Source organism: Seriola dumerili, unplaced genomic scaffold (assembly GCF_002260705.1).
Source record: "Seriola dumerili isolate Sdu_G_001 unplaced genomic scaffold, Sdu_1.0 BDQW01000052.1, whole genome shotgun sequence".
NCBI classification, from domain to species: domain Eukaryota; kingdom Metazoa; phylum Chordata; class Actinopteri; order Carangiformes; family Carangidae; genus Seriola; species Seriola dumerili.
The window spans coordinates 7,205,407-7,232,426 of NW_019174307.1; the positions used below are offsets into that span (position 1 = coordinate 7,205,407).

The following is a 27,020-nucleotide window of genomic DNA, read 5'->3' on the forward strand; positions in this document are numbered from 1 at the left end:
GATGAATCGTAATCAACTGTATGAGGACATCTGGTTCTGGATGGTGAATGGACGGAGAAAAGCAGTGAATGGTCTTGAAAGCATTTTTCAAAAAGAGCACTACAAGCAAAGCTGTAGTTTTATGGTGGTGTTGGATAGATGGATGAATTTTGGAGAGGAGCAAAAATGGCACTATGTCATCCAATTTGTGCTACTACTTTCATCTATTGTGCATCTTGTTCATTCTGGTAAAAGCAACGTCGGGGTATGCTGTCTTGGTCTGTCACAATGTCACAAACTAGTCAGTTGGATACAGATGAAAGATTGGGTTTGTGTCACCAGCAAGGTTTTTTAAGTGCCAGGGTTTTTTCTTTATGTTAAACTCTTTGCGGTGAATTTAAAACAGTTGCATGTGTTAAAATCAGTGTTGTTCAAGCAGCACAATGTATGGTATATTGTTACATGTCAGGATTACAGAGTGATTTGACGTAAGAGTTTAGTCAGCAAACGGAGGTGTGTATTTAAATTCTACACATTTTTTGCACTGAGTGAGTGGTTTCTCCTCTAGTACACTGGACTCCTTATAGATCACATATCTGTTTTCTGTAGACTACAGTTTCGTGTACCTGTTGACTGTACATCAGACCTTTGCAAGGTTTGAAAAGATATTTTGTTGGAATTTCATGAAGGTGTTTTTTTTTTTACTATAGCATTCCCAGGGAGTGGTGGTGCCAGCGATAACCCCAAGCTCATATCAGAGAGTTGAGGATCAAACTGCTACCAAGCCAGCTGAGGTAATCTGTCACACCAAGGTAGCCCCTGGGACAACGGGTGGTAGACCGCTGATATACACAACAACATACACATACATACACTCCATTTTTCTGTATTTCTGTACGCCGCCTGCACCTCAACACAAACACACTGCAGACAGCATTCAGTCAGCAAATCCTGTGAAAGAGCTGTGATGTTTGGATCTTAAACTTTGACCATGTGCAGATCACTAGTTTCATGTTATGACAGTTCATGCACACGCACATACACACATGCACACACACACGCAGAGCCTTTGACAGTATCAGGGAAGCTCTCTGCCATCACACTAACAATCCTAAACACCCTGATCCCATCGCGTTATCTCATCTTATTCACCAGAGAGTTAGCAGCTAGCAATAACATGGGGGGAGCAGAGGGAAATGAAGAAGGGTGACGAGGAGCAGGAGGGGATGAAGTGAGGAGGCAAAATTGTAAAGAAAAACTTGCTTTTGAAAATCTTTGATGTATGAAAGCACATAAGATTAGTCAGTGTGTGCATGTAGTATATGGAAAAAAGGCTTCTGTAGAGAGATGGAAAGTCACTAACATATACTTTATCTTTTGTAGCTATTGCATGCATTGTGAAAATACATGAAATAGACGGAAATCTACTTCTGCAGATACTATATCAGCCTCTTCATCTATCCACATTTCTTATCTGACTGACTGCGAGGTGTTGCTTCAATACTTATGTTAAGAAGACCAAATAAGAAATTGACTCCCTGGCTGGGTTTCTACATAATACTGCACATCTTACTATGTTGATAAGAGATTATATGAATAAATGAAGGGAAAACACAGAAAATAGTGAAAAACATACAGGAACATACAGGATTCACAAGTGAAGGACGCATTTGAGTAGAAAGTGAGTGACTGTATAGCAGACAGCAGAAATAAGTATCCTACTTGACAATGCAATTCAGCTCAGCTTTGAGACAGCAAACAGTGCAAGACAACAGGACTTACTTGAGGTTCTTGAAGACGTTTCACCTCTCATCCGAAAGGCTTATTCAGTTCCAGCTGGCTAGTGGGGAGTTCCAGGATTTTAATTTATTCTGGGGTCATTAACACCAAAAGGGTCATTGAGGAGAGTGGGTTGTTACTATCATCTGAGTCATGGTGTGACGGTGTGTGTCACGGTGTTTGACGTAGAATACATCTACATCCAACTGGAACGACCATCACTTATCAGATGAGGTGGTCTACAACATCACTTAGCAGCCACTTACAATGCAGTATTGAGATCACTCCCCAGACAACTTAACACCAACTCCATAGCGCTAATAGTGCTAATGACCCCACAAGAAGTTAAATGGCTGGAACTCCCCACTGGTCAGTTAGAACTGGAGAAGCCTTTCAGATGAGGTGAAATGTCTTCAAGAACTTCAAGCAAGTCCAGTTGGCTCTAAGAGATACCATGACCTGGATGACTGAGAATCTTCACATACAGCTCAAGAAAACAGTTACCTTAAGTTGTACATAAAAAAAAAACAACTTTCATGTCAGTTTTCAAGGGGTCAGATGAAAATAGCATTCACCTTTGCTTTTGGGTGAATTCTGTAAGGAAATTATTAATTCAATGCTGTGGTAGGTTTCAACTCTGTATGAAGGTTTAATTTGTAGATATGAAATACATTCACTATGTTTCAAGTGGGGAAAACTAATCAGGAGCTACCAATGCTGACAAAAACTTCAAATAAATAACACATAAATTCATATTTAAGTAAGAGCTTGGTATTCTGACATTACACCGATTAGCCGAAGTATTTAACTGCCAAGGTTTGTATTCTAAACCAATACCAGTTTCCCTGACAGGACCGGGGGCCAGTTTCTCAGTATTGACAAATTAGGGGGACATTTTTGACAAATGCCACATTTATCAATGAAAAGCAAAATGCTTGATAGAAAGGTTGGAAAACTCACCAACACATGAGCCATCGAGCTCCTCATACCCAACGCTGCAGACACATCTTCCCAATGGAACCAACCAATCACCATCAGCTCCACAGAACAGTTTAGGTGTGTCTCTTTCTTCAGCATGGTCAATGCACGCTCCCCTCACCTCCACCAGTGAGGAAGAGTCCACACGAGGCACTGTGTCTGGAAATGAGGCCAGGTTCCTCAGTGTGAACGGACATTTCTTATAGTAAACCCTCACAGAAACCAAGGCAATGCAGGCACCAATGTCCTGGAACGCCAGATAGAAGCCCTTCCTGGTCATGGGTCCCACCTCGCGCACCTCTGTGTTGAGCTTGAGGATACGATCTCCAAGATCCATCTGAGTGAAGCTCTCATCAGCAGCGATGGTGTCAATCTTAGTGTACTGCGCAGGCTTGAATTTGACACCATGAGCCTCATCAGTCTCATGGTAGAAGAGGTTGAAGGTCTCCTTGCAGGTGCCAGATACCCAAGGGATGGAGTTGCAGTCGCGCAGGGTGAAGCGAAGCTCCACGTAGATCTTTTGAGCTGCCTGTCGAGAGATCCAGTTGGAACGAAGCCAGTTATTCTGATTGGGCTCCATCACATTGCAAACCTGGAAAGTATGGATGGGTCGGTTGTGCTCGTCCATCTCTGTGATGGCATCCCACTAAAGAGGAAATAAAAAGGGGCATGTGGCGATGGGGTAGAAGAGGAAAAAAGAGGGAAAGAGAGAAGCAAAAAAAGCAATTAAACAATAAACCAAAAGTGATGTTTTTGCTAGTGGGGCTTAAAATGTAAAATTTGTCCTAAAGGATACGCCATGGTGTCATTGAAATTATTTCCAAGTGTACACAATGGCATGGAAGACTACAACCTGGATAGTTTTGTTTAAGTCCGGAGATAATGGATGTGTACAAACCAGTTCTTATTGCTCTGATTGTTTACACTTGTCTTCACCCACTGTTTGGAAGGGAAATGGCCCACTCCATGGCTACTGAGGTTAAATTGGGACTTTTTTACTCAGTCTGAAACATAGTGGAGCTGGAGACATCAATACAGACTGGAATATATTATAAGAGGTGCTCTGCAGAAATGCACAGAGCGCAGGAAATACAAACAAGCAAACTAAGAGGAAGAGGTTAAAGAAAGACAGTCCGACACAACAGTTGAAAAACACCACAAGGAGGATGGAAGTTGTGTATGCTCATTGCATAGTAAACTGGATGAACTACAAGTGAACATGTATCACCTAAAAGATCTCAGGAACACGTGTATCATGGCCTTCATTGAGATGTGGCTTGACGGTCACGTTTCTGACTTGGACCTGTACACTGAAGGCTTTGGAACACTGATGCGACTTGACAGAAATGAGACTCCTGGTAAGCAGAAAGTGGGTGGCATCTGCTTATACATAAATCAAAAGTGGTGTAAGTAGTTGTATAGCAGGGAGTATCTAAGGCTGAGATTCACATGCTAACTGTGTCTCTTCACCTACATTATTTACCAAGAGAATCACCGCAAATGCTGTAGTGTACATCCACCCCGCGCTAATGTAGACGACTCATTAGAAGTCATATTAGATGTGGTTTATAAGATGGACAAGATAGATGCATATAAGTTTCTACTTAGCGATTTCAACCACCATCTGCTGGATGGCATTTTACCTCTATACATTTTACCTCAGTACATTGACTGTCCTATTGACTCAATAAGGCACTAAACAAATGTTACAGTTCTGTTCCCAGTGCATACAGATCTTTCCCCCTGCCAGGTTTGGATACCATTGATTACAACTCTGTTTTGCCAGCTCTTTCATACCAACCACTTAATCCAAGAGAGAAACATGTTTCTAAAACATTTAACATCTTGTCAGAGAATAACACTGAGCCTTTAGAGGCTGTTTCAATGGACTGTATGGGATGTTCTTAATGAAACAGGCCAAGATTTGAATCAATTAGCAAGTGGATGTTATATCATCATATACAGTATAAACATCTGTGTTGAAAAAGAGACATACGCTCCAAGAAAATTACAGTTTTTAAAGAGGTCAAGGGAGTCAGGCAATATGAAGCTATGAGAATGAGATTGTAGATAAACTTAATCATGCTAATGTGTGTTAAGCCTGGAAAGCAAACAAACTATATGAGGGACAAACACCAACAGAGGTCCTAAATCCATTTATACAGAGGATATCACAGATGAGACTCTGCCACGTGCATTAAATATGTTCTTCCTTTGTTTTGACATTCAGGATTTTAGTGCCAAACTAAAGGATCTAGGAATACAGGAAAAAACATTAAAAAGGACATCCCAAGTGGGTCTATGTCTCCCCATGGGCTTAATGAGCAATTAGACATTTCTTGTTTCATCTTAACCCCATCTGTAATATATTGTGTATATAGTTCTCTGTATTGTGTTTTATCACCTAATTTTAAATTGTTTTTTATCGTATTTTTGTCATATTTTGGGCATGATGAGTAGGTGTCCTCCCTCTCCACATGTTTTATGGCATTTGCATATATGGACATATATTTCCTTTTGAATATTATTCTGGTGTTTAATAATGTTGCTAGTTGTTTAGTATATATGGTTTCACTGTTTGAAGCATTATTAACATTATTAGTAATGAAAAACATGCACTTTGTTTACTTCTCATCAGCATTTCATACAATGCAACCTCATTTACTAACAAAAATAATGATATCCCACTTCCCTTTAATGATTTTAGTCCCATTGCCCTTAAGCAAATGCATGGACAACTAGTGAGCAAGGAAGTTACATCACAAATTCACAAATGGCTAAGCGCATGGACCCCATGCAGTTTGCCTACCGACGCAACTGAGGTGTAGAAGACGCCATTCTCACCCTTCTGGATAAAATATAGGGTCACAAGGCCAACCCAAGGCCAGCCCCATCTTCTCCTTAGACACCTGTGTGACCTGAAAGTCAGTAGCAGCTTTATTCTGTGGATTAGACAGGCCCCAATGAGTCTGTATTAATACCACCTTCTCTGGCTGCCTTGTCCTGAACACCAGTGTTCCACAAGGGTGTGTTTTATCTCCCCTTCAATTCTCCATATACACAAATGAGGTAAAATATAGCAGCAAAGACATCTCACTCATAAAATACGCTGATGACACGGCCCTGGTGGCCTGTCTGCAGGACGTCACCAGCCCTTCATACTCTCAGCACACTGACCACCTTGTCACTTGGTTTCACAGTAGCTTCCTTGACCTCAATGTCAGTAAGACCAAAGCGCTGTGTCTGGGAGGGAGTATAGGAGCAGACAGCATAGGACCTGTCTTCAAGCCTGTTATTATGAAAGGGCAAGAAGTGGAGCAGGTCACTCACACACTCAAGGTCCCACTGGACAGGAAAAATGGGTCCAAAAAAAAACACTTGTGCCCTTTTGCTGCGACTATTCTCAACAGGGACATAATAAAGTACCACCCATATAACCCATGAGCACTGCTGCTGAAAAATTTATGTATTTTGTGTATTTCATGTATTTTTTTTGTATCTCTGTTTCTACTTTGTTGCCAGAATGCTTAAGACAAGTTCCCATTATATGCAAATTTACAATAAGGTTTTAATCTTATTTAGATCATAAACCCATCAGATGGATTCTCAGATATCTCACTTACAGAACTCAGACAGTAGTTGTAAATGGTTGAGCATCTGGATCAATTTGTACTTCCCCTGGCTCACTGCAGGGTTGCGTCCTCTCTTTTATTCTGTATCTTAAAAAATTGCTTTAAAGCTATCATGTCTATCATTTATTAAATCAATTCAATGAACGTAATAATGTAAGAATGTGTGAACTGGTGCAACAGATCTTTTTTTGGTTTTAAATTTAAGAAATGATGATCTCACCAAAAGACAGACAGCCATTCATGATATAAATGTTCAAATCATCCGATACAAATACTGTGTTTAATGACAAATTGAGATTTAGTGAAAATGCAGATGTGATTGTGAAAAAGGCCGAGCGGCATCTGTACTGCCTACATAACTCAACTCCTTTGGGGAAGATGAACGACAACAAAGACAGAGTTATAATCCTCTTGTATTGATAGCATTTTAATCTTTTCATTTATTTGCTGACAAGAACCAATTGCAATGTGGTGTTAACCTCCGTTCTAAAATTATTGGCAAAATACAAAGATCCCTAAGACAGATTAATACTAAATAAATCCTCAAAAGCATATAAGATTATAAATGACCCTACAAGTCCTTTGTTAATATTCTGAGCTAATGCTATCAGGAACGAATTTATGATTACCTGCATGGAATTAATAATATAATAACTAATGCACTTGTAATTGTTTTTACATAATATGTGCCTTTGTGGTGTTGCACTTTGTTGGCAAGCTATGGACTAGCCACTGTTGTAGATAATTGAGTATTTTAACTCTTCCTTTTGTATTTGACCCTTTCTAATATTTTTACTTTTGGATTGTTTTTTGTGTGTGGGTGAGTTGTCTATGTGTGCTCAGTTTGTGAACTCCCTGCCCCTTGAGGAACAAATAAAGCATCTTGAATTGAAATGAATCAACAAACTAACAATGTCTTTTCCTCACATCCCTTCAGATCTTTCCTGGTGGGCTGTCTCTGAGAATGATGTCTTAGTCCAGCAGCCTAGTGATCAGCTCTGCAGCTCTAAGGTCACATGATCAGGGAGCATGGCAGCTTTGCAGGGTCATGAGGTTGCCTATTCCAATGTTGATGGGAGAGAAGTTAATGGGGGTTTTTAGCCCCCTGGCCCACCACCAGTCTCTGGTTTTATTAGAGTGGGGACTGGCTACATGGATGACCCCAAAACCACCCAACATCGACCTCCAAGAATCAAATTACCTGCCTGGGAAAAAGGGTTCTTAAATCACTTTGCTTATAATGCAGCACTGGACCCTCTATGAGCTGCAGTGTTTGCCTTTGTGTGCATGCTGTATAATTAGTCTTATAATCAGACCTTATTGCTCACACTATATGGCTTCTGCTATCAGTACTATTACTACCAGTACTATTACTTTATATACACTGCTACATGCAACTTTCTATAAAAACAGTGTATAATAGTCATTTTTGGGTAGATTTTCATTGGACCTGGTTGAATTGGTTAAACTGGTTAAATTCAAACTCAACATACAGGCATATTCATAGTCATAACTTTCATTCTAGGCTTCAAAATCCCAAACTTGCCTTGGATTTGACTGATGAAACCCTGCAAATACTCACATCTGATCGCAGTGTGTACACCCAGTACTGATTCCTGCTATCAACACTATGATCAACAGAGACGAGCGAGAGGTGCTTTTGGGAGTTTAGGTGCAAGGCCAAGTATAAAGCTATTAATTAGCAACAGACATTCACATAACTATCATCCTGTATTTAGATGTGAACTGACTACATCACACACATACACTTAATGCTGGAAAACAGCTTTTCCACAGACAAACACAGTCTAGAGAGTTGTGCTAAAGTTGGTTAATTTACCAATACTATTGGCCTGATGAGCCTGCACATTTAATAAGCTGTTTTGCAGTTAGTTAAATATTACCTCTTGATGAGAGTAGTAATCAAAGCCTAATGTTTGCTTCCACACACTCATTATCCTTTTTAATAACATATTCTAATTCAATCATCCAATGACAACCAGCCATAATCTGCTCTTCCCTCAAGGTGTAATTGTAGCATTATAGTCAAACAAATTGATTTTGATTAGATGTGATATTACCCATCACCCAATGCACACACATCACTGCAGTAAAATACATCACCATCTAAAGTAAGAAACAGTTTTGTTTTCCACTTCAGAGTAAACAAGAGACAATATAGATTGTCCACATATTGTATCCATCTTTCCAGCAACTGTCTCATGAACAATTTAGAGTCTTTTCAGTTGATTCACAATCAGAATAAACTTGCATATATATCAACATCACTATATGCAACATCTGCTGTATGTCAAAATATTCATTCAATGTCTTAAATTCAGCTTTTAATCCAAATGAACGCTAAATTTTAACACATCTTTACATCATTACTTATTTGTTTTTTTTTGGACACATGGCCATTACATTAGTAATGGAGAGGATCTTCAAGACAAAACATGTCATCATCAGTTTTAGGAAGATCAGTGACAGCCACATTATTGTATCCATCATCATGTCCACATTGGGGTCTTCAAATTCCTAGGTGTACATATCAAAAACTCTTGTGGACACGCAACAGCCACATCCTCAATAAAGCGTCATTATGTAGCATAATAATAGCAGATTAAAAATATATTAGAATATGTAAAAAAAAAAAAAAAAAGTTTCAGAATTGAACACAAGCCATCACCCACCTAAAACATTCCCCATATCCCACATTAAAACACTGAAATCATAACCTACCATCGTGTTTAAAGACTTAACAGTACACAAACAGGCTTATGCATACCGTATATGCAACATGATGCATATACAGTATATACGTTTAGAACCTTATACATTTTATACAGATTGTTGTAAAATGTGTTTTAAAATATGCTACATCAGGTTCACAAATCGAACTGAGCCTTCAAACCTACAGATGTTAATATGCAGATGTTAACCTATCCTCACACTCAATACCATCTGCATACATATTTAATTTACTTATATATCTAGATACGTTTTCAGTTGATTAACTATATAATTAACTAACCTTAACTATTTTCCGCTGTACTTACCAACCTAACATATATTTAATGTAATTACCTTTTTAAAAACGGGCCAACTTCTTTTTATTTCCCCAATGCTTTTACTAATGACAGACGTAATTTGGTGGCATCTCCTTGGGTTTTAGGAAACTGTAATGGACATTTTGCACATGATTAATGGATACATTAGTTAGCAGATTAATTGATAATGAAAATAATCATCAGTTGCAGTTCTACACAGATGCTCAGCTTGGTCTGGCCATGAAACTCGCTCTAGTTTTGAAATGTGCTGATTCAATCCAACCTTCAGGGTTTTTCAATCTGATTTGACCACTTAGTCAGCTGTTGACCTGCAGGGGTGTTTGGAGAAGGAGGAAAGATGCATCAGCACCCTTGGGCTCAAAGACTTTCTTTTAACCACGGTAAGCTCTACAGCTTAGGAGACTTACTGAAGAAATTGATATGATACAGGAGAATACCATGTCTTAGTTTAAAAAGAAAATGTTTGACATTTTCACACTGGAGACATGACTTGGGAATTTAAAAAAGGTCATTGCGAAAATGTAGCCTATGGAAACAAGTACAAGCATGTCTCTGTTGAAGATGCTAACAAAGTGAGGTTGGTGATAAAAAAGGTTTTTCTACAAGGAAAATGGCAGAACTGCATCAATGGCTTCAATCTCAAACAGATGAAGACAAGATGGCTCTTGTATTTGATAAGACTGATGATCGATATTGCTGAAAATTGTTTCTTAGACCAAATACAAGGAATGTTTTCAGTCAGTTATCTTCAGTTTAGTTTATAACAACATATTTCACTGTCATAATGGTGAGTGATACTAAGTGTCTAAATGAAACTTTATGGTCCTACAACAGATGCTAAAGGGCAACCAAGCAAGCCACTGAAACCCCAGTCTGTCACAAATCAGTAGTGAATGAATGTCACTGTACTGAACATCTACACTGTAAATGTGTGTGACTGTATGACTGTGAGGTCTGCTGAAAATGAGAACTACCATATGTCTTTACACACACACACACGGAGACACACACACAGAACAAGGTCAGACATAGCCCCCAGTCTCTGAGCCCAGGACATTTTTATAGTGCATCAAGGAGGATAAAATCTAATATCTTGGTATAAAACTGAAGACATTCCTCCTATTAGACTGCAATCTAAAATAGAAAAGTATTGAATTTGAGACGGAGAATGAAAGAAAGAAAGTGGGAGACAGGGGAGATAACAAGTAGAATGTGTTAAGAATGTATAGATGTCTTGAAAAACAGTGTTCATCAGAAGATACAAGGGAATTACTGAAGTTAGGAGGCAATGGAATGAGCTAAAATGCCATTGTAGATAAACTGTGGCCAGAGACAAAGAGATAGAGGCAGCTATGTCAGAGTGATTTGTCCCAAAGGGGGAAAACAATCCACTGTGATAGGAACACATTGCTGCTTGAATCCCCAACTAAACACCACTCACAGCTGATCTAAAGGCCCCTAAGACTTTCACATCTTGTCAGCTAGCTGATAATGTCAAGCAGCTATGTGGTGGCAGCTCTTTAAACTAAGTTGTGCTGCTGCTTTGTATTTATAAAAGATGGGAATTCTTTTTTTTCTAAGTTGTCTTGCAAATAATTAAATATGTCTCATCTTAATTCCCTTCAAAATAAAAGGGACGTTTCAGGGACAGCATCACACCTTTGGTGATGTCTGAAGGTCTGTAGCCCACTTGGAAACAGCAGCCACACAAGACTTTAGCCAGTTTATTGTGTATGTGCAGCTGATTTGTAATCTGAATGTGAATCTTTTTCAAAGCAGAAAACTTTAAGTGAAGCCTTGCCTGGCCACCTCACTACCTTGCCATCCAGCCTTAACATGCATAATTGAAAAATGGTCAGAAAATGCGGTTGATTGATTGCCGCCTGAGACCAAGGCCCTTGTAGCCCATCTCTCTCTCACATGAAAGAGAGCCAGTCATTTTACTGGCCACCTGCCCAGAGGTGAGCTCCTTTTATTAAAACTGTGAAACCTGGAGCCCTATTGAGAGCTGCACTTTTAACTATAGTGTCATAACCCGCTCCACTCGTCCTCGATTGAAATTAAACATTTAGCGATCTTAAACGTTCCCACCACTTTGGAGGGATCTGAGGTTGTAAAGAAAAAGAATTAAATACAACTTAAAAGTCAAATGTGTGAATGAGGGTATGTTATTACCCACTATAAAAGAATTACTTAATTATTGTACATTAGTGACAGAAAATAGTGGGGCAGGTTAAGAATAGCGCTTCAAACGGTTTATTATCAGACTATTAGACATGAGATGTGTCATCACTGTGTAAAAAAAAAAAAAATTAATTTTTCACAGATTTGGCTGACACATGCACAAGCACACACACACACACACACACACACATACACACACACGTTTCATGTGGCCATCATGGCTACTGCACATTTTGCTGGTGCAAACAAACTGAGTAGGAGTAAGTGGCCATTAGAGAGAAAACTAGCAGCTGTCACACTGATACCATGAGACAATGTCTATGCATGCGTAGTATAAACTAAAATTCCCAAACTCATTGATTCACACACAACCGTATGCAGTTGCACAGACACACACACGCCTGCTTGATTCTCTCTAAGGATGCTTACGTACACAAACCCTCCCACACACAACTGTAGAATGCAATTGTATTGTATTATGCATATCAATTAATGACGATTAATTAAAAATTAAGTATAAGCAGCCCAAAGTATGGAAATGATCACATATGAGGATACTGAATTTTCTTGATTCATGTCACCTATTTGTGTGTGTAAATAATAAATGCAAGTAAATAAAAGCAGCACACTTTATCATCCTGTGGCTGGAATATAGAGTGTCCCACAGCAAATTTAGGGAGGAATTACAAATGTCCTATGGGAGACAAGCAGGACATTGCTGTTGCATAGTGTTGTTGGCAGAGAGGAATACAGTGAAATCACAGGTGTTCATTTAGGCCACAGGAGACTAGATCTGAATAAATATTTATAATCTCTTTTTCTTTTGTCATCACCAGGGACTGCAGGACAGTGCAAAGTGTCCTGTCGCGTCACCTGTTTTACTCAGGGCAAGACATGATTCTGCTGTGGTGTCTCTCACACACACACACACACACACACACACACACACACACACACACACACACACACACACACACACAGAAGATGGGAGCAGGTGTATTTTTCCCTGGTCTCTTGAGATTTCTTCTCTCAATTAAAGCAAAGACAAAGACTGGAGGGACATAAAAAAAGTGGCCCATCAAAAAACAGAGACAGTCAGCTTTCTTTCTTTGAATGATTCCCTCCACCCATCGTTTTGTGTTTCCTTTCTTGCGGTGGAAAACTCACTGCAACAGGCCAAAACATTTCTATTAGGAAAAATGTGCATTTTCAGAAACAATGTCAATTCAAAAAAACATGTGAAAATGTGTTTTTATGATCATTTTACACCTTTTTCATGTGAAGCATTCGGTGCATGTAATTTCTTTATTGTAAAGCACTTTGAGCTGCATTTCTTGTATGAAAGAGGTGCTATATAAATATATATAAATCATCAATAATCAATCATAAATATGCTATATCATTATTACCATCATCATCATCATCAAATGGAGAACCAACAGGAAGCCGCAAAACAAATACATTAACAGCAAACATGCTGCAAATACAGAAACAACGCAAAACCACTAAGTGGAAGAGCTTGAGCTTTGACCCGAGAGACAGACCAGACCTACGGACCGGATGAATGCATGAGAAGAAAGTCAAAGAGGCAACATAAAAAGAAACATATTCTTTTTTTTTTACATTTGGCCTCAGTCTTTCACAATATTATGAAAGAGGAACAGATTTATGATGCTAGTATTAGTGTGCTAGCTCCCCCTAAAGACTGAAATTTCATTTTCAGCAAATTTGGTAATTAATTAATTCAATTCCATTTCTGCCCATAAATCCCACATACTGGTCCTTTAAACAGAATTTGTTGGTTTTTTTTCCAAAACTTTTTCAAAACTTCCAAAACTCGTTCTCTCTCTTTCCGGTTTCTCTATTTTACTTTTCCTCTGTATTTTTTTTTGCCTCTGCTTCTTTATTTCTCCCTGTCCTTCTCTCTCTAATTCATCTCTTCATTTTTCCTCGCTCTCTCTCTCTTTTTCCTCTCTATTCCCATGTCTCTCCTCTGTTTGTCTCATCCTGTCTACCTGATGCACTCTCTACCTCTGTCTTCCCCATACACTTTGTCTCGAAGACACAAATGCACCTTGCTGAGGTCTATGTGTGCGTGTGTGTGTGTGTTGCCACTGTCAGTGGGATTGAGAGATTTTTATTTAATCCCAGAGTCTCTGTCAGTGATGGATGAAAAACATCCACTGCTACCTCCCGCTCTCTCTCTCTCTCTCTCTCTCTCTCTCTCTCTCACTCTCACACTCTCACACTCTCACACACACAATAGTAATAAGCATTAGGGAGATGGATGAAGACTCTTTGCTCACTAGGGAACTTGATGTCAGCTCTTTGACTTTATGAGAAAAGAACAAACAATGAGAAGAAAGTAAAACAACTAAAAGTGAGTGAGAGAAAGTGAGAAAAAAATATAATGCAAAATTAAACTTGTTCTTCCAGCATTTTTATGACTTATGAATATTAATGATCACTGGCTCGAAATTATGACTGTAAGAGAAGTGAATAAAGTTACCCCTCCACCCCTTCACCCCACCATTTAATAAGATTTAGTCTCAGAGACCATGGGGAACATTTTTACATTCAAAGAACCTCATTAACTCCACAGTCACTCACTCACTCACTCACTGCTAGGGCTGTTACTTTTTATTCTAAATTCAAATGTTCGTTCGAAGGGAGGGGAAAAAGTTAATATTCAAACTGTAATGACGAGTTTGAATAAGTAAGTGTATGTAAGTATGTAAGTGCAAGAGACCGTTTGAAGTAGTTTGCCTTGTGATCCAGCAGCGTGCGCTTTAAAAATTCACTATCATCTTGAACTAAGGCACGCGCGATTGACCAGTAAATGTTGTTACTATGAGAATGGAGGACACTTGCGAACACAGCCGTCCTGAGCGGACAATCATGACGCCAAAGCATCTGAGAAGCAGTGCACGTATTTTCACATTCAACTTCATTCAATTAAGTTTCATGACATTTCAAACTCGCTTGAACTTGAAGAAACAGTGCTACTCACTATTTATTCTGAAGTACAAGTTTAACTTAAATCATATTTAAATGGCCATCTGCACTACCATTTTTACACCAAATGTGTGTGTGTGTGTGTGTGTGTGTGTGTGTGTGTGTGTGTGTGTGTGTGTGTGTGTGTGTGTGTGTGTGTGTCAGAAGTTGGTCTATAGAGGGCTCATTAGGGACAAGTGGGGCTTAACTTGGGGGATTCTGTCAATATCTGGCAACCTCGACTGAGTCATTGTGTTTAACTGAGTGTCAAAAAGACAATCAATACTTTGATTGGAGAATTATGGAGATAGATTTTCACTGTGTACTTTGGGACTAGCAAATTCAATTACTAGGGGTGAGCCAATGTGGAATAATGGCAGGATGTGACAATGAACAAAAACCTGCATAACAATACTGAACATGTCAGAAGATCTTTTATATCGATACCTTAGAAAAATTAAGACACTATGTTTTTAATAGAACAGCCTGGTGGTGGACATATTCATCATGAATACAACATGGGGGTGTTCAACTTCTTCGAAGATTGCTGGTTGTTTGTTCTTTAGGGAGTGATTCATCAATTAAAACAAAGTAAGATGCAACTCACATTACTCTAACACACTCTTACACACACTTACACACACACACACACACACACACACACACACACACACACACACACACACACACACACACACAGTATCCCACTGCCCGTCACCACTAAATCAATAGGAGCGAGTGAACAGCGGTGAGCAAATGAAATCCAAAGACCCTGTGCTGCTCTCATTCCTGCATCCATCACAGTGGATGGGTAGCCAGCAGGGTGGAGCCAAAGCACCCATCTGTCATCCTGGTGGCGCTCTCACAAAGTGACACCCTGTTGGTCATGGCCTCAGTCATCCTCCAAAGATAGCTGAGGGCACTGAAGATAGTGTTCAACGTGTATGACATTCTGAAGCTCGCTGATGCTGCACTGATGTTTGCAGCTCATTTTCAGTATGTTTGAATGCTGACCAGTTTTAAAAGTCACCAAAACACACTAATGACACAGCTTAAGTGTTTTCCTCCAGTAACGCACTCTGGTCAGTGTAAAAACCTCTGGAAATTAATGACAAGAGCAAGACTAATAAAATTCTGTTAATTAAAGTGTTTGCTGTTGCCTTAAGGTATGTTTGATTGCAGGTTTGAGAGACTGTTGAGTAAACCCCCCCCCCCTCACTAGAATAATTTCTTTGGTCAGACATTGACATCATAATAATTTAGCCATATATACCAACAGTGGTCAGCAAAGGTATGTCAATCATTATCAGAGGTATGTAGAACACATTTTGACTAGTCACTGATTTATCAATCATTAGCCCACAAACTGACTATACATAGAATAACCCTAGCCTTTCATGCTTTTTAAAAACCTGGTTTTCATTTAAATTTGTAAAAACTGACACAGCTCCAATTTTACAATCTTGTTTGGGCAAGTAATACTTTTTCAAGTAAACAGGGAATCGCTGCAGGACACAGTAAACTATCACAGTTCTCAGATCTGAGAGGACACAGACAAAGGCAGAGAAAACTGCTCTCTTCTTAAAGTGTACAGCTTGTGTTATTACACTTTTTGCCTTCTGTGACATTGGAAGATCTTTGGAGTATCTTTGTGTACTCTTTTTGAGATGAATAACAGGATGTTATGTTAAAGCATTAAGGATACAGAGGGAAGAAGAGATAAATGTTTCTCATATCTAAATGTAATGTAGAGCTACTTGAGACCATAGAGGAAAGAGAAACGAACTGAAGAAGAGAAGGGAAAAAGAGGTTTGATGTCTGCTATGTGACAGCTACTCCACAAGCTCAGTGCAATGGTCAGGTGCCATCCATCAAGATTTTATTGATTCCTACATAAGAACTCATCTATGCAAATAAAATGGCCTTGTAAAGTCACATATATGTTTTCCTTAAAAAGTAAGTGGAGTGGCTGGTGATAAATGTCTTTGTTCTGTTGATATTGAATAATAAAATAATAGCACCACCTTACATGGAAATAAGACCAGGAGACTGCCAAAACAACATGCTTAAACATTCAACATGTTTGGCTCTATCACCACCCAATGTCTTTTGCATTTATGTCCTTCAGCACAGTATAATGTCCATTACAGTTAAGGCCTCTGGGGAGGGTCCTAATCTATCATTTGTCTTTGGCAGCTATAGATTGCTCCCCTTGCTGTTGTGTTAAATCAATCAAGCCTGGCATTAATATATGCAAACCTTTTTCTTTACACTTTTAATGGAGGAAAAAAAATGCAAACATGTATTTTGAAGAGCCAAGCAGACAAGTCTAAGTGTCAAAGATGTTGTCCTTTTATCAGGAGCATCCATCCTGCTTAAGTGTCCTTAAGCCAGACACTGAGTCTCAACACCTCGGGGGCTGTTGTTCTGCCTGACCTCTAACCTCCCAATGCAATGTCAATGAAAAAACATCCACAGTATCACATACATGGCATGATCGATTCAGTAGTCAGCGAGGACTCACGGATTTGACCAGAGGGGCTGATTTTGCATTTCATTTGAGTCAGACCCCTGAATTTGCTGAATGTTCAATTCACACTCACCAAATCCTCATGCAGATACAGGTTTAGATACACTACTGTTTGATGTTCTTTTTTTTTTTTTTTTTTTAAACCACGTTAGCAGCATTGATTTAGTGATGGCTATGTCAATGTATGGTTGGTCAGTTGGTCCACCATTTTGGTGCAGACTCAAATATCTCAATTCATCATGTAAATTTGTACAGACATTCACGGTTCACGGACAATATATTCTATTGACTTCGCAGATCCTCTGACTTTCCGGATAGCGCCACCAGCTGCTTGGCATTTGTAATTTTGAATGAAATGTCTATTGCATATATTGCCATGGTTTTTGTTACATACATTAATGTCTCCTACAGGAAGTTCACTACGCAAGTATGGACTTGGAATGGTGACAAAACTTTTGCACATGCCTCAATTCCTTGTTGATTTTTTCCCCTACTTTTCAAGTTGATGAAGTAAAAAGTGATAGTGCATTAACAGTTGAAGAACTTAATTTTTAATGTTGCTGCAGGGCTTGTACTTATTTCTTCTCACTTCAAAAATCAACAAAATATGTAAATTAGCCCAGAGGTGCCAAAACTTCTGCACACATTGTAACTTTGATGATCCCTTGATGTTGATCTAGCACTGTCTTCGGGGTAAAAATTCTATTTGTTAGGCACTTTGTTTTAAGACAGTCTGCTACAATAGCTGTAGACTCTTAGTCTCGTTAAACTGACAGATCAGCATGAAAAACATGAAAATTCACAACTAAATCTATGGTTGTTCCTTTGAAGTAAAAGAAAATGTGTTTTGAACAAAATGACTTCCATTTGGTTCATTCCATGTAGCAAACAGAATAATAATGTTCAAGTAGTCAAGTAAGAGTCCTATCATGCTATGAGAAAAAAAGAAAAATGCTTATCAGGTTTTAAAGCCTATATGGAACTATTGTGTTAGAACAAGCTAAACCCTGAGGGTAACATAAACCACTGAACTCCCTTTACTTTTGCACATGAAAACTGTGAGATCTCAAGTTATAATGAAGATTCAGTATCTTCAGTATCTCGCTGGCAAAAATATCATTTATCAGCATCTTCAACACTCACACGCCAATAAAAACCCTGTCTACCTGCAGGATCAACACTGGTTAAGGGCATGAACCTTGTCTCCATTCACCGTTTTCTCCTCCATCTCATTTGCCTAAACGGTGATATGTCAGTCCCCTCCACACATGCTGACTCTTTCCCATCTGAGCTGACACCGAGCAGAGACCTTTCTTTTTTTTTTTCCCACCAGCTCAGACAAACTATGCGTGGGAAAACGGGGGAAAAGAGCTTGTCGTTTTACATATCTATTTTTGCCAGAGAGGCAGGCAGGCAGGCAGGCAGGCTGGAATGTCAATGTGTGGCTCAGCAGCCTCTGACTGATGTGAGATCACAGTGACGGCTGCACACAGTGTTACAACGAACCCACACACAGACTTTGCCAGTGGGTGAGGTAGCAGGGTTCAACCACAGCTTAGATAAGACCAGGTCACCCAGGTAGAAGAAAGCATCTTCTACAGACACACCCAAATATATTCTACCTTGAACATTAATTCACTGTCGAGCTATTCTTGTGTTATACTCTAAACAAAAAGGTAACTCTCAAAAAAGGTTCTTGGGAGCTATTGCAAATGTTAGATTGTTTAATTGCATGGGTTCTTAATAAATAAGAGGCTTTTCTGAGACTCGCATTTCTGTATACACTCAAACCTAATCAACAGACCTTTTCAAAACTATTCTTTTTCGGGGCATATATCTTCAGATCAGTGCTCCAAACTGATGAGTCAAAAGCAGGAGCCTAACTGCCATCAAACACTGGAGTCAATGATAAAGACAACTGTGGCATTTTAAACTGCAGAAAAGGTCACCACTATCTCATTCTCTCTTATCTTTCTCTCAGTCCCTGTTCAATTAAATACAACTACTCTACTTTATTGGTCTGACAAACATGAAACCTGCACTGAAAAAAAATATTGTATTGATTGAAGTGCAGTAATATTATGCTTCCATCAAGTATTGCTGGAGACATATGAAGGAACCTACAAAGTCAATTAAATGTGATCCTCGTAGCAATGAGGACAGAGACCAAAACGACCATTTACAGTAATGGTTACGTTGCTTTTTACATGGATATCATTCGATTCAATCTTTCCTAAATCTTTTCACATTTTGCTATAAATGAATACACCAAATATATATGTTTTCCTGTTAGAAGTCAGTGAAGCACCTCTACATACTTGTTTGATTAAAAAAAAATAAAAAATAAAAAAACTTAAGGGAAAAAGAAGCCAGATTTAGGGGCTGATTTGATGACTATTTTCATCTAAAAGCTCTTCAATGAATATCTGAGTGCACCTGAAGGCAGCAGTATTATGAGAAGACGAGTAATGATTAAACAGAAATAATAAAATAACTGCGTTATCTGGAGTAACATAATAAATATCACTTCAATTCTAATGTTTCATTTAGTTAATTATACTGTCTTCCCTCTGCAGACATACAGGATGAAACACACACAAACACACCCCCGACACATTGCCTCTCGCCTGTTTTCACAGTCTGCTGCTCTCTGTTAAGAAGAGGCTGTCAGAGAGACAGAGAGATGGGGGGGGGGAGAGAAAGAGAGAGAGAGAGAGACAGAGAGAGAGAGAGAGAGAGAGAGAGAGAGAGAGAGAGAAAATGAACAAATGACAAAAAGGTATCAAGAGGATGGGGAGGGGGAAGATGAACAGCAAAGGAATCACAAGACAGTATAGGACAGCGGACAAGAGGTAAATGGAGGGAGGTGATTGTTAAGCTGCACGTAACTGTGTGTGAGAATGTGTACGTGTGTGTGTGTGTGTGTATTGCAGTTCTTATGTATGCTTGAAGGCCAAATATTCTCCCATAAGAATGGAATAGATGGAGACAATACTCAGAAGAGACACTTCTTAAGGGAAGCTTTAGGATTAAAATTGAAGGTTAAACTTAAATTTAAGATTACTTTAGGCTTATGATGGTGTTACTTAATTTAAGCACAGCGACTGCTGCAAACAGCCTGTGATACCTGACAATGAGCTTAAGGCAAGAGTAAAAAGTCAAAATAGTTAGTGGTTAATAGAAAAGTAAATGAAACCATTCTGAGCCATAAAACAATCAATTTACCAAAGAAAGGTTCAAAATATAAAATGAATATTAGAAGAAGACTGAGTCTCTGATATTTTGATTGTGATGATGGTGTCCACTTGTTTTGCCTTTTTGACAGACTGATAAAACGACAGAGCACCTTAAAGAGATCCATCTTATACATTTTCCAGATGAAGTGACCTTTTGCTGTCTTGGAAATAATGACTGTCCTCTTTAGAGAAACTAGAGCTGTGGCTGCTTCGACAAATAGCTCGTAACATCCTATAATTTGCATTCAGCAGCAAAACATTTATTAGTGTGACAGTTTTATTCAAAGTCTTGGGGAGAAACATGTGCCAGATAGAGGAACAGTTTGTTGCGGCTCAGTCTACTGCTCAGAAGACTCAGAAGGCACTCGCTGTTTTAGGCATTACCCGAGAAGGCCATGTGGGTCCAGTTTTGTGACACTATTACAAGTTCAAGTTTAGTGGTCAGATTAATGCGTTAGTCACCTATGTTGCTAATGACCATACATCCATTATCAATGCCAGCTTATCCTGTGCAAGGTTACGGGGAGGGGTTCTCTATATCCCAGCACACACTAGGTGAAAGAGCAGCCTATCACTGGGCTGGCACGCACAGAAACTCACAGTCACACATAAAGGCAATTAACAGTGTCCAGTTTACCTAACCTGCATACATGGGTAAAACATGCAAACTCCACACTGGTAGAGCCCCACTGTTGTCCAGTAAACTTGAACAAAGGACTGTCTTGCTGAAAGGCAGCCGCTGCAACATGCTGCCCACAACCAATTACTTGTGTTAAATAGTTCAACAGAAAATGGAATGGAGGGAAACATGGTGCTTTTTTTTCTGTGCTCAAGCTGTTTAATAAAAAGGGCTAGAGCAAGTGATGTAATTGGCTGAGTTACAAGAAAAAACAACCCACCAGAAATGAAGCCAATCAGGCTTGTTGAATGTTTTTAATGAAAGCAGCTCCCCATTACCAACTGTGGGCTTTCTGTAGGGCAGTTGGATTGGTGTGTCATGCATTTATTACCTTTATTGATCTATAGAAACTATATTAATGTGGGCTTAAAAAAAAGTACTGTTTTTGTCATATCACTGGGGGTAATCAGATGAGGTAGGATATGCATTCAACATATTTGTAAAGCCTTATGAATGTACACTATGCATTTTGGTAGGAGATTCAAATTAAATGTTGAAATAGCAAATAGTAAGACAGCAGTTCTTTGCACATCTAAATGAAGGTGCATATTAAAGCCTAGCACAAATATCCATTAGGACTCTGCAAAGCTACTCCCGGGACGCAGAGCATCTTTTCAGGTTTGTCTTCTGGGTTTTTAAGTTAGCGTGTTGCCGTTGCTGTCTCTCACCCATGTCTGCCTCTCTGTCCGCCTGTCTTTCTGGTAACACTAGGAGACATCTTCCCCTTAGCAAAGCCATACGACTCCAGTCTGTAATGCTTAAACAAGCCTGACTGGAAATGAGTGCAGACAATACGGGATTGCCTGGGCTGCTCGATCAATTAGGAAAGAGAAAGCAGCAGAGAGATAGACAGAGAAAGCGTGTGGTGAGGCACGGCTTTCAGTATACTCAGAATTTGTATAAAATGTTAAGTGCATTTTAGAGAGCTTGCCAGACAAAACATTCATCTCAAGTGAAACCATATCCCTCTAGTAGGCACCATCTCCGACCTCAAACGCCCCCATCCACCTTCTCATCCAGGATCTAAGATTTAGATTGAAGTTAGACCTGAGAGGTGAGAAGAAAACAAGATGTTTCTCTCTCCCGTCCCTCTGTCTCTGCTTGTAAAAGAGACAGGGAGGATAAACTGCGGAGCTTCGGGGAATGAATTTTAGCCAAGTGACCCTGCCTCTCCTCTATCACAGCTCTAACTCCATTTCCTAGAAGAAGGACAAGAATATAAATGAGAAACACACGCACACAGTCACACAGACAAAGGGAAGGATATCTTTTGAATTATTTGCTTGTTTTCCACTTCAGTGCTGCCTTATCACATTAGAAAAATTCTACCTATTACAGTACAACACTTGACTGAATACATACTTTCATGGCAGTTTTAAGACAAACAATCACATTAATAGGGTTGAATGTGTAAAACTGACACTGACTGTACTATGACCATGACAGTCAAACCCTCTCACAGCTTCTAAATTATCGGAACACGCCATATTAGAGGCTCATTCAGTAAATGCATGCCCTCTAAGCTGATAATGTGGTGGCATCCATTCAATAATTCATCACACGGCCCAAGTAACAATTATATATTTTCTAGTGATCTATCTTTGCTTCACTTTCTCCCCAGATATGTAGTTTATAAGTGGGTTTTGAAAGTCTTGGAGACAAATGATATTAGATACGGGGACTCCGCCATCGTTTGGGGTTTAGTAAATTGATACCAAGGGTGACAGGGAGAAAAGGGGAGGGAGAAAGGATGAGGTTTTGTCCTGCAGTGCTGTGATTAATCTTCTTCCCCAGCATTTTGTTACTACATGGAGCAGAACTACAATCCATCCACACCCTCCACCAGTTTGAATTGGGATTCGGGGGGTTTGGGAGGCGAGTGGTGACTTATACTCGGATTGAATGAGCTAAAATGGATGGTGTTCTGTATGCCCCAGCAGCAGTTTTACATAGAAACGTGTAAACTCTACTCAGCTACAAAGAGAAATTGGCTCTAATATCAAATGTCAACCTTGCAAACTGGCACATCTCTCTCTGTCTCCCTCTGATCATAAGACTGGGCTAGACACATGTTATGAATATGGATGGAAATTATTTGAACCCACTGGAAACCATTTGACTTTTTGAATATGTATGGGACCCATTTCAATTTTCAGCATGACAGGATACATGACCTTCACCGGCTGCAACAGTGTACTGATGCGGCAGCATCGGCGAATGTAAAGGGTGTAATCTATGTGTTACAGAGATGGATTGTGGTCATCTTTATTGTATGAACTCCTGCTGAGACACAACAATGTGTCATGAAGGAAGGGACTGATTGGTGGGAGAGAGATGGTGAGTGACAGAGGAGTAAAGGGGGAGGGATGTGTCACACACTTGGGCATATTATGAGGCTATTATCTCCAAGAGCGAAAATTGATACTTAATGCTGCCATCAATGCTAGAGAGGATTCATGGTAAATATAGGGTAGGTGACCAAGTTAGTCTCTGGCTTTTTCACTATCGGATCTCTGACTGACCCAAATGTTCAGTAGCATGTGTACATGTGGTGGGTGAAATACAAATATTCAACTGAATTTATTCTATTTTATGTATAAAATTCATTTGACAGCTTTTAATAACCTTATGCTTTTTAGCAATGGAATATGAGGACGTTTTCATGAAACCTGTCAACAGCAAAGCAGAATTGAACCAGGTGGGAACTAAAACATAGCCTAAAAATATTCACGTCAAGTTCTTAATGCTAAAAAGTTTGCTCATAACCCACAGTGCATAGTCTTGTGAGGTTAAAAGAGCAATGAAACGGTGTCAGTTGTGGTTTAGAGGTTAAGGCTTTGACAATGAACTGCGAAGTTTGCGGTCCGGCAGAGGACCTTTATTGCATGTCATTCCACATCCCTCTCTACCTTGTCATCTCTCAACTATCTGCTGTCTAATAAAGGCATTAAATTGCTTGTAAACATGGTCTAAACGTACATTAATTTAACTATAGTATGCATGTAATATCATCCTTTCTCTACTGGCCACAGAAATCTCTCTGTCCGAGTAGTGTGATTTCACAGAGTGCTCTCCCATCCCTCATACAGAGTTTTAAGCACTCTCTGCATTCATTGATCACTCAGGTGACACGTCTGTGAGGGTTCAGTGCTCAGGACTGGACACTGGAACTGGGCCAAAGCCATGACTCTATATAAAGATGGACAACATGACAGCTCCCGAAAGTGAGGCCAAAACATCTTAATCGCCCCCTTTTGAATGGCTGCAGTATATACTCTATATATATATATTATTAATCATAAACGCCTGCCCCCTCCATGTTTAGTGGATGGAACAAAAAAGATCACCTTTCTGTCATTTTAGGTTCTTATCATACTGATGGATGTATTCAAGTGTTTACTTTTCTGATAAGTTTAATTTTAATTAGTTATTTGAGTTATAAAACGGGAGTGTAACGTCATTACTGACAGCTGTGACTGACTAGCGATTGGGTCAGGTGGGTGTATGGGCGGGACCTCGATACCGTGGCTCCACTCCCTGATCACTACTGCGCAGACTCTGGCTTCAAATAATGTCTGTCATATTTTGGCTTTATTTTTGTACAGAGGGAGGAAGCGGAGATGATTGTCCTTGTTTATATACAGTCATTGGGCTCCTGCTTTCTGCATTCATCTAAATTCTTGTAAAAATTAAGAGTGGGTGTAAGAATTGTCTGGGCTTCCCTCCATGCTGGTCTGAATACCATACTGTAATAAAAAAATAATAATAATTAGGAAAATCAGGCTAAAAAGAGCATAACATTTTTACAACTTGTCTTTTTTCATCGTACTGTTTTAATTTTCATGTTATTTTGTATTCATTGTTAATGTCATGTTGGCTTTGGGTTCCTCCAGTAGTGCTTGGCTCTTATATGACCAAAACATTATATGCAATAATATGGAAAATATGCGGATAATAAAAAAGGAATGATTTCAGTCATTAAGTCATATGTACCAAAGATTTACAAATGACCTTATCAACATTGCCCTCTTGTAGTTCTACTGCTGATAATGTATTTTCCATTTTAGCTTGTTACTTCACTGACTCCATTGATCCAACGTAGCATAAAATGTCAACTTTGTGTTGATCAATCTCTGTTTGGAGCATTTTCTTTTCCATTTCGAAGTGTCAGACTAGATTTTCATCAATGGCTGTTTCAACAGTTCACTGACATGTCCATATCCAAACCATAAAACAGGTGAAGAAGCATTTCTTTGTGTTTTGACATCAAAATACAATAACACCATATGCTGGGACACATTTCCTGGCATTACATCTCACTGTGTGTGCTTGTATGTGTGTGCGTGCATCTTCCCTTGGTTTTCTATCTGACCACAGAGAGTGTGACAAATGGATATGTCAGAGCTTGATGGAGCACTGCGATTGCTCTGCTAGGCACAAAGCTATTACAAAACTATATAGACAGCCCCAAAGAAAAATCCTGTTTCAATCAACCACACATAATCTGGGTGACAAAGAAAGATGTTCAACTGTTGATTGAAAGAGCCAGGCTACCTTCCTGAAGGAAGATCATTTTCTAATATAAAATTTAAATCTGTTAGTATCTTAGAAAGTCAGATTTGTATACAATTTTTTGTCAGTCTAGAAAGTGAAAGTTATTGTACAAGTGATACTTCTTAGAGCTCCAGTGCCAATGAATAGCAGACTGATTTCTTACACCCACTTGTGGTTCACAAGTCACCAAAGTAAAACCTAATTTTTTGTGTAGATCTTCATGAAGTAATCAGAGTACAAAACAAAGGTGGAAAAACACTCTTTATAAATAATAACTTTAGATACAACTACATAAAACCACACAAGCCTAACACTCTCCACTGAAAAAAAACATCATACATACAAGTCTCAAATGTGACTCAAAGGCAAGTTTCAGCTCAGATTCGTGGCACAACCAGTATTACTGATTACTAAGTCTTCCCACGCCACACTGAAATGATTTCTCCACTCAGACATCTCAAATGTCAGCGATGTTATAAAGGCAGCATGTCATTTAGCAGGATTATGTAGGGCTTTAAGGCATTATAATATTTTGACACAGAAGAGTGACATTAAATACAAGGTAAAAATAGCAGGATAGAATGCATCTGCAAATCCGCAGCACCACAGTCATCCAATTTTTACATCACAATTTAGCATGAAATATTAACAAATGTAGTCTCTGAAAACAATTATAATCAATGCTATAAATACATCCATTAATACTTCTGTTTCTTACTTCTGAGTGTTTGTCTGCATGCTGTGACCAGCTTGTGCTGTCTTTTGGGGCAATGATCAGTCTACTGCTACTGCAATAAATACAGCGTTAGTGCAGAGTTGAGGTTCAGGCTTGGTATATAGCAGACATGCGTCAGTGTCACTGTAATATATTTTTCTGATGCAAGTCAAGTGAAACAGACAGCAGTAAACAGCTTACTAGAGATAAAGCACTGTGACCTTGGGCAGGTTTCCTCTAACTGGGCCACCTCACTGTTCCTTCGGAGTGCGCATGAGAATGTGTGCAATAGTGCGTGGTGTGTCTGTACCTGTGCCCGCGCGTGTGTGTGTGTGTGTCTGTGAATGTACGGAGAGACACAAAGGAACTGGTGATGAGTGAGAAGAAATCTGTATGTGCACTTGAATGTGCATGCTTTTCTCCATCTGTGCATGCAAGTTTACCATGTGGGTGCAGTGTGTATGTATGCAAAAGAGAGGGAGAAAGAAAGAACTGTCAATGTGCAAACCTCAGGGTGGATGTTCCTCTGACTGTGACAGTGTATGTGTGTGTATATATATGTGTGTGTAGGTCGCCCCTTATTACAGAGTCCCTACCTGAAAGTCAATTCCCAGATGAGCAGAACCTTCCTGCTTCACTGACTGCGCTAACAGAACCAGAAAAATTCTTTACATTTTACTTTATGTTCT

General features: G+C 39.3%; 1 protein-coding gene across 1 annotated transcript in view; it reads right to left on the minus strand.

The window, feature by feature from the left end:
- The window catches only part of epha6 (EPH receptor A6), a 117,270-nt gene extending 113,906 nt beyond the window's left edge, over window positions 1-3,364 (minus strand). Inside the window, exon 1 of the mRNA XM_022740292.1 lies at window positions 2,719-3,364. Within this exon, the coding sequence (XP_022596013.1) occupies window positions 2,719-3,364 (646 nt within the window). The remainder of the gene's footprint in view (window positions 1-2,718) is intronic.
- Window positions 3,365-27,020: the final 23,656 nt, after the last annotated feature.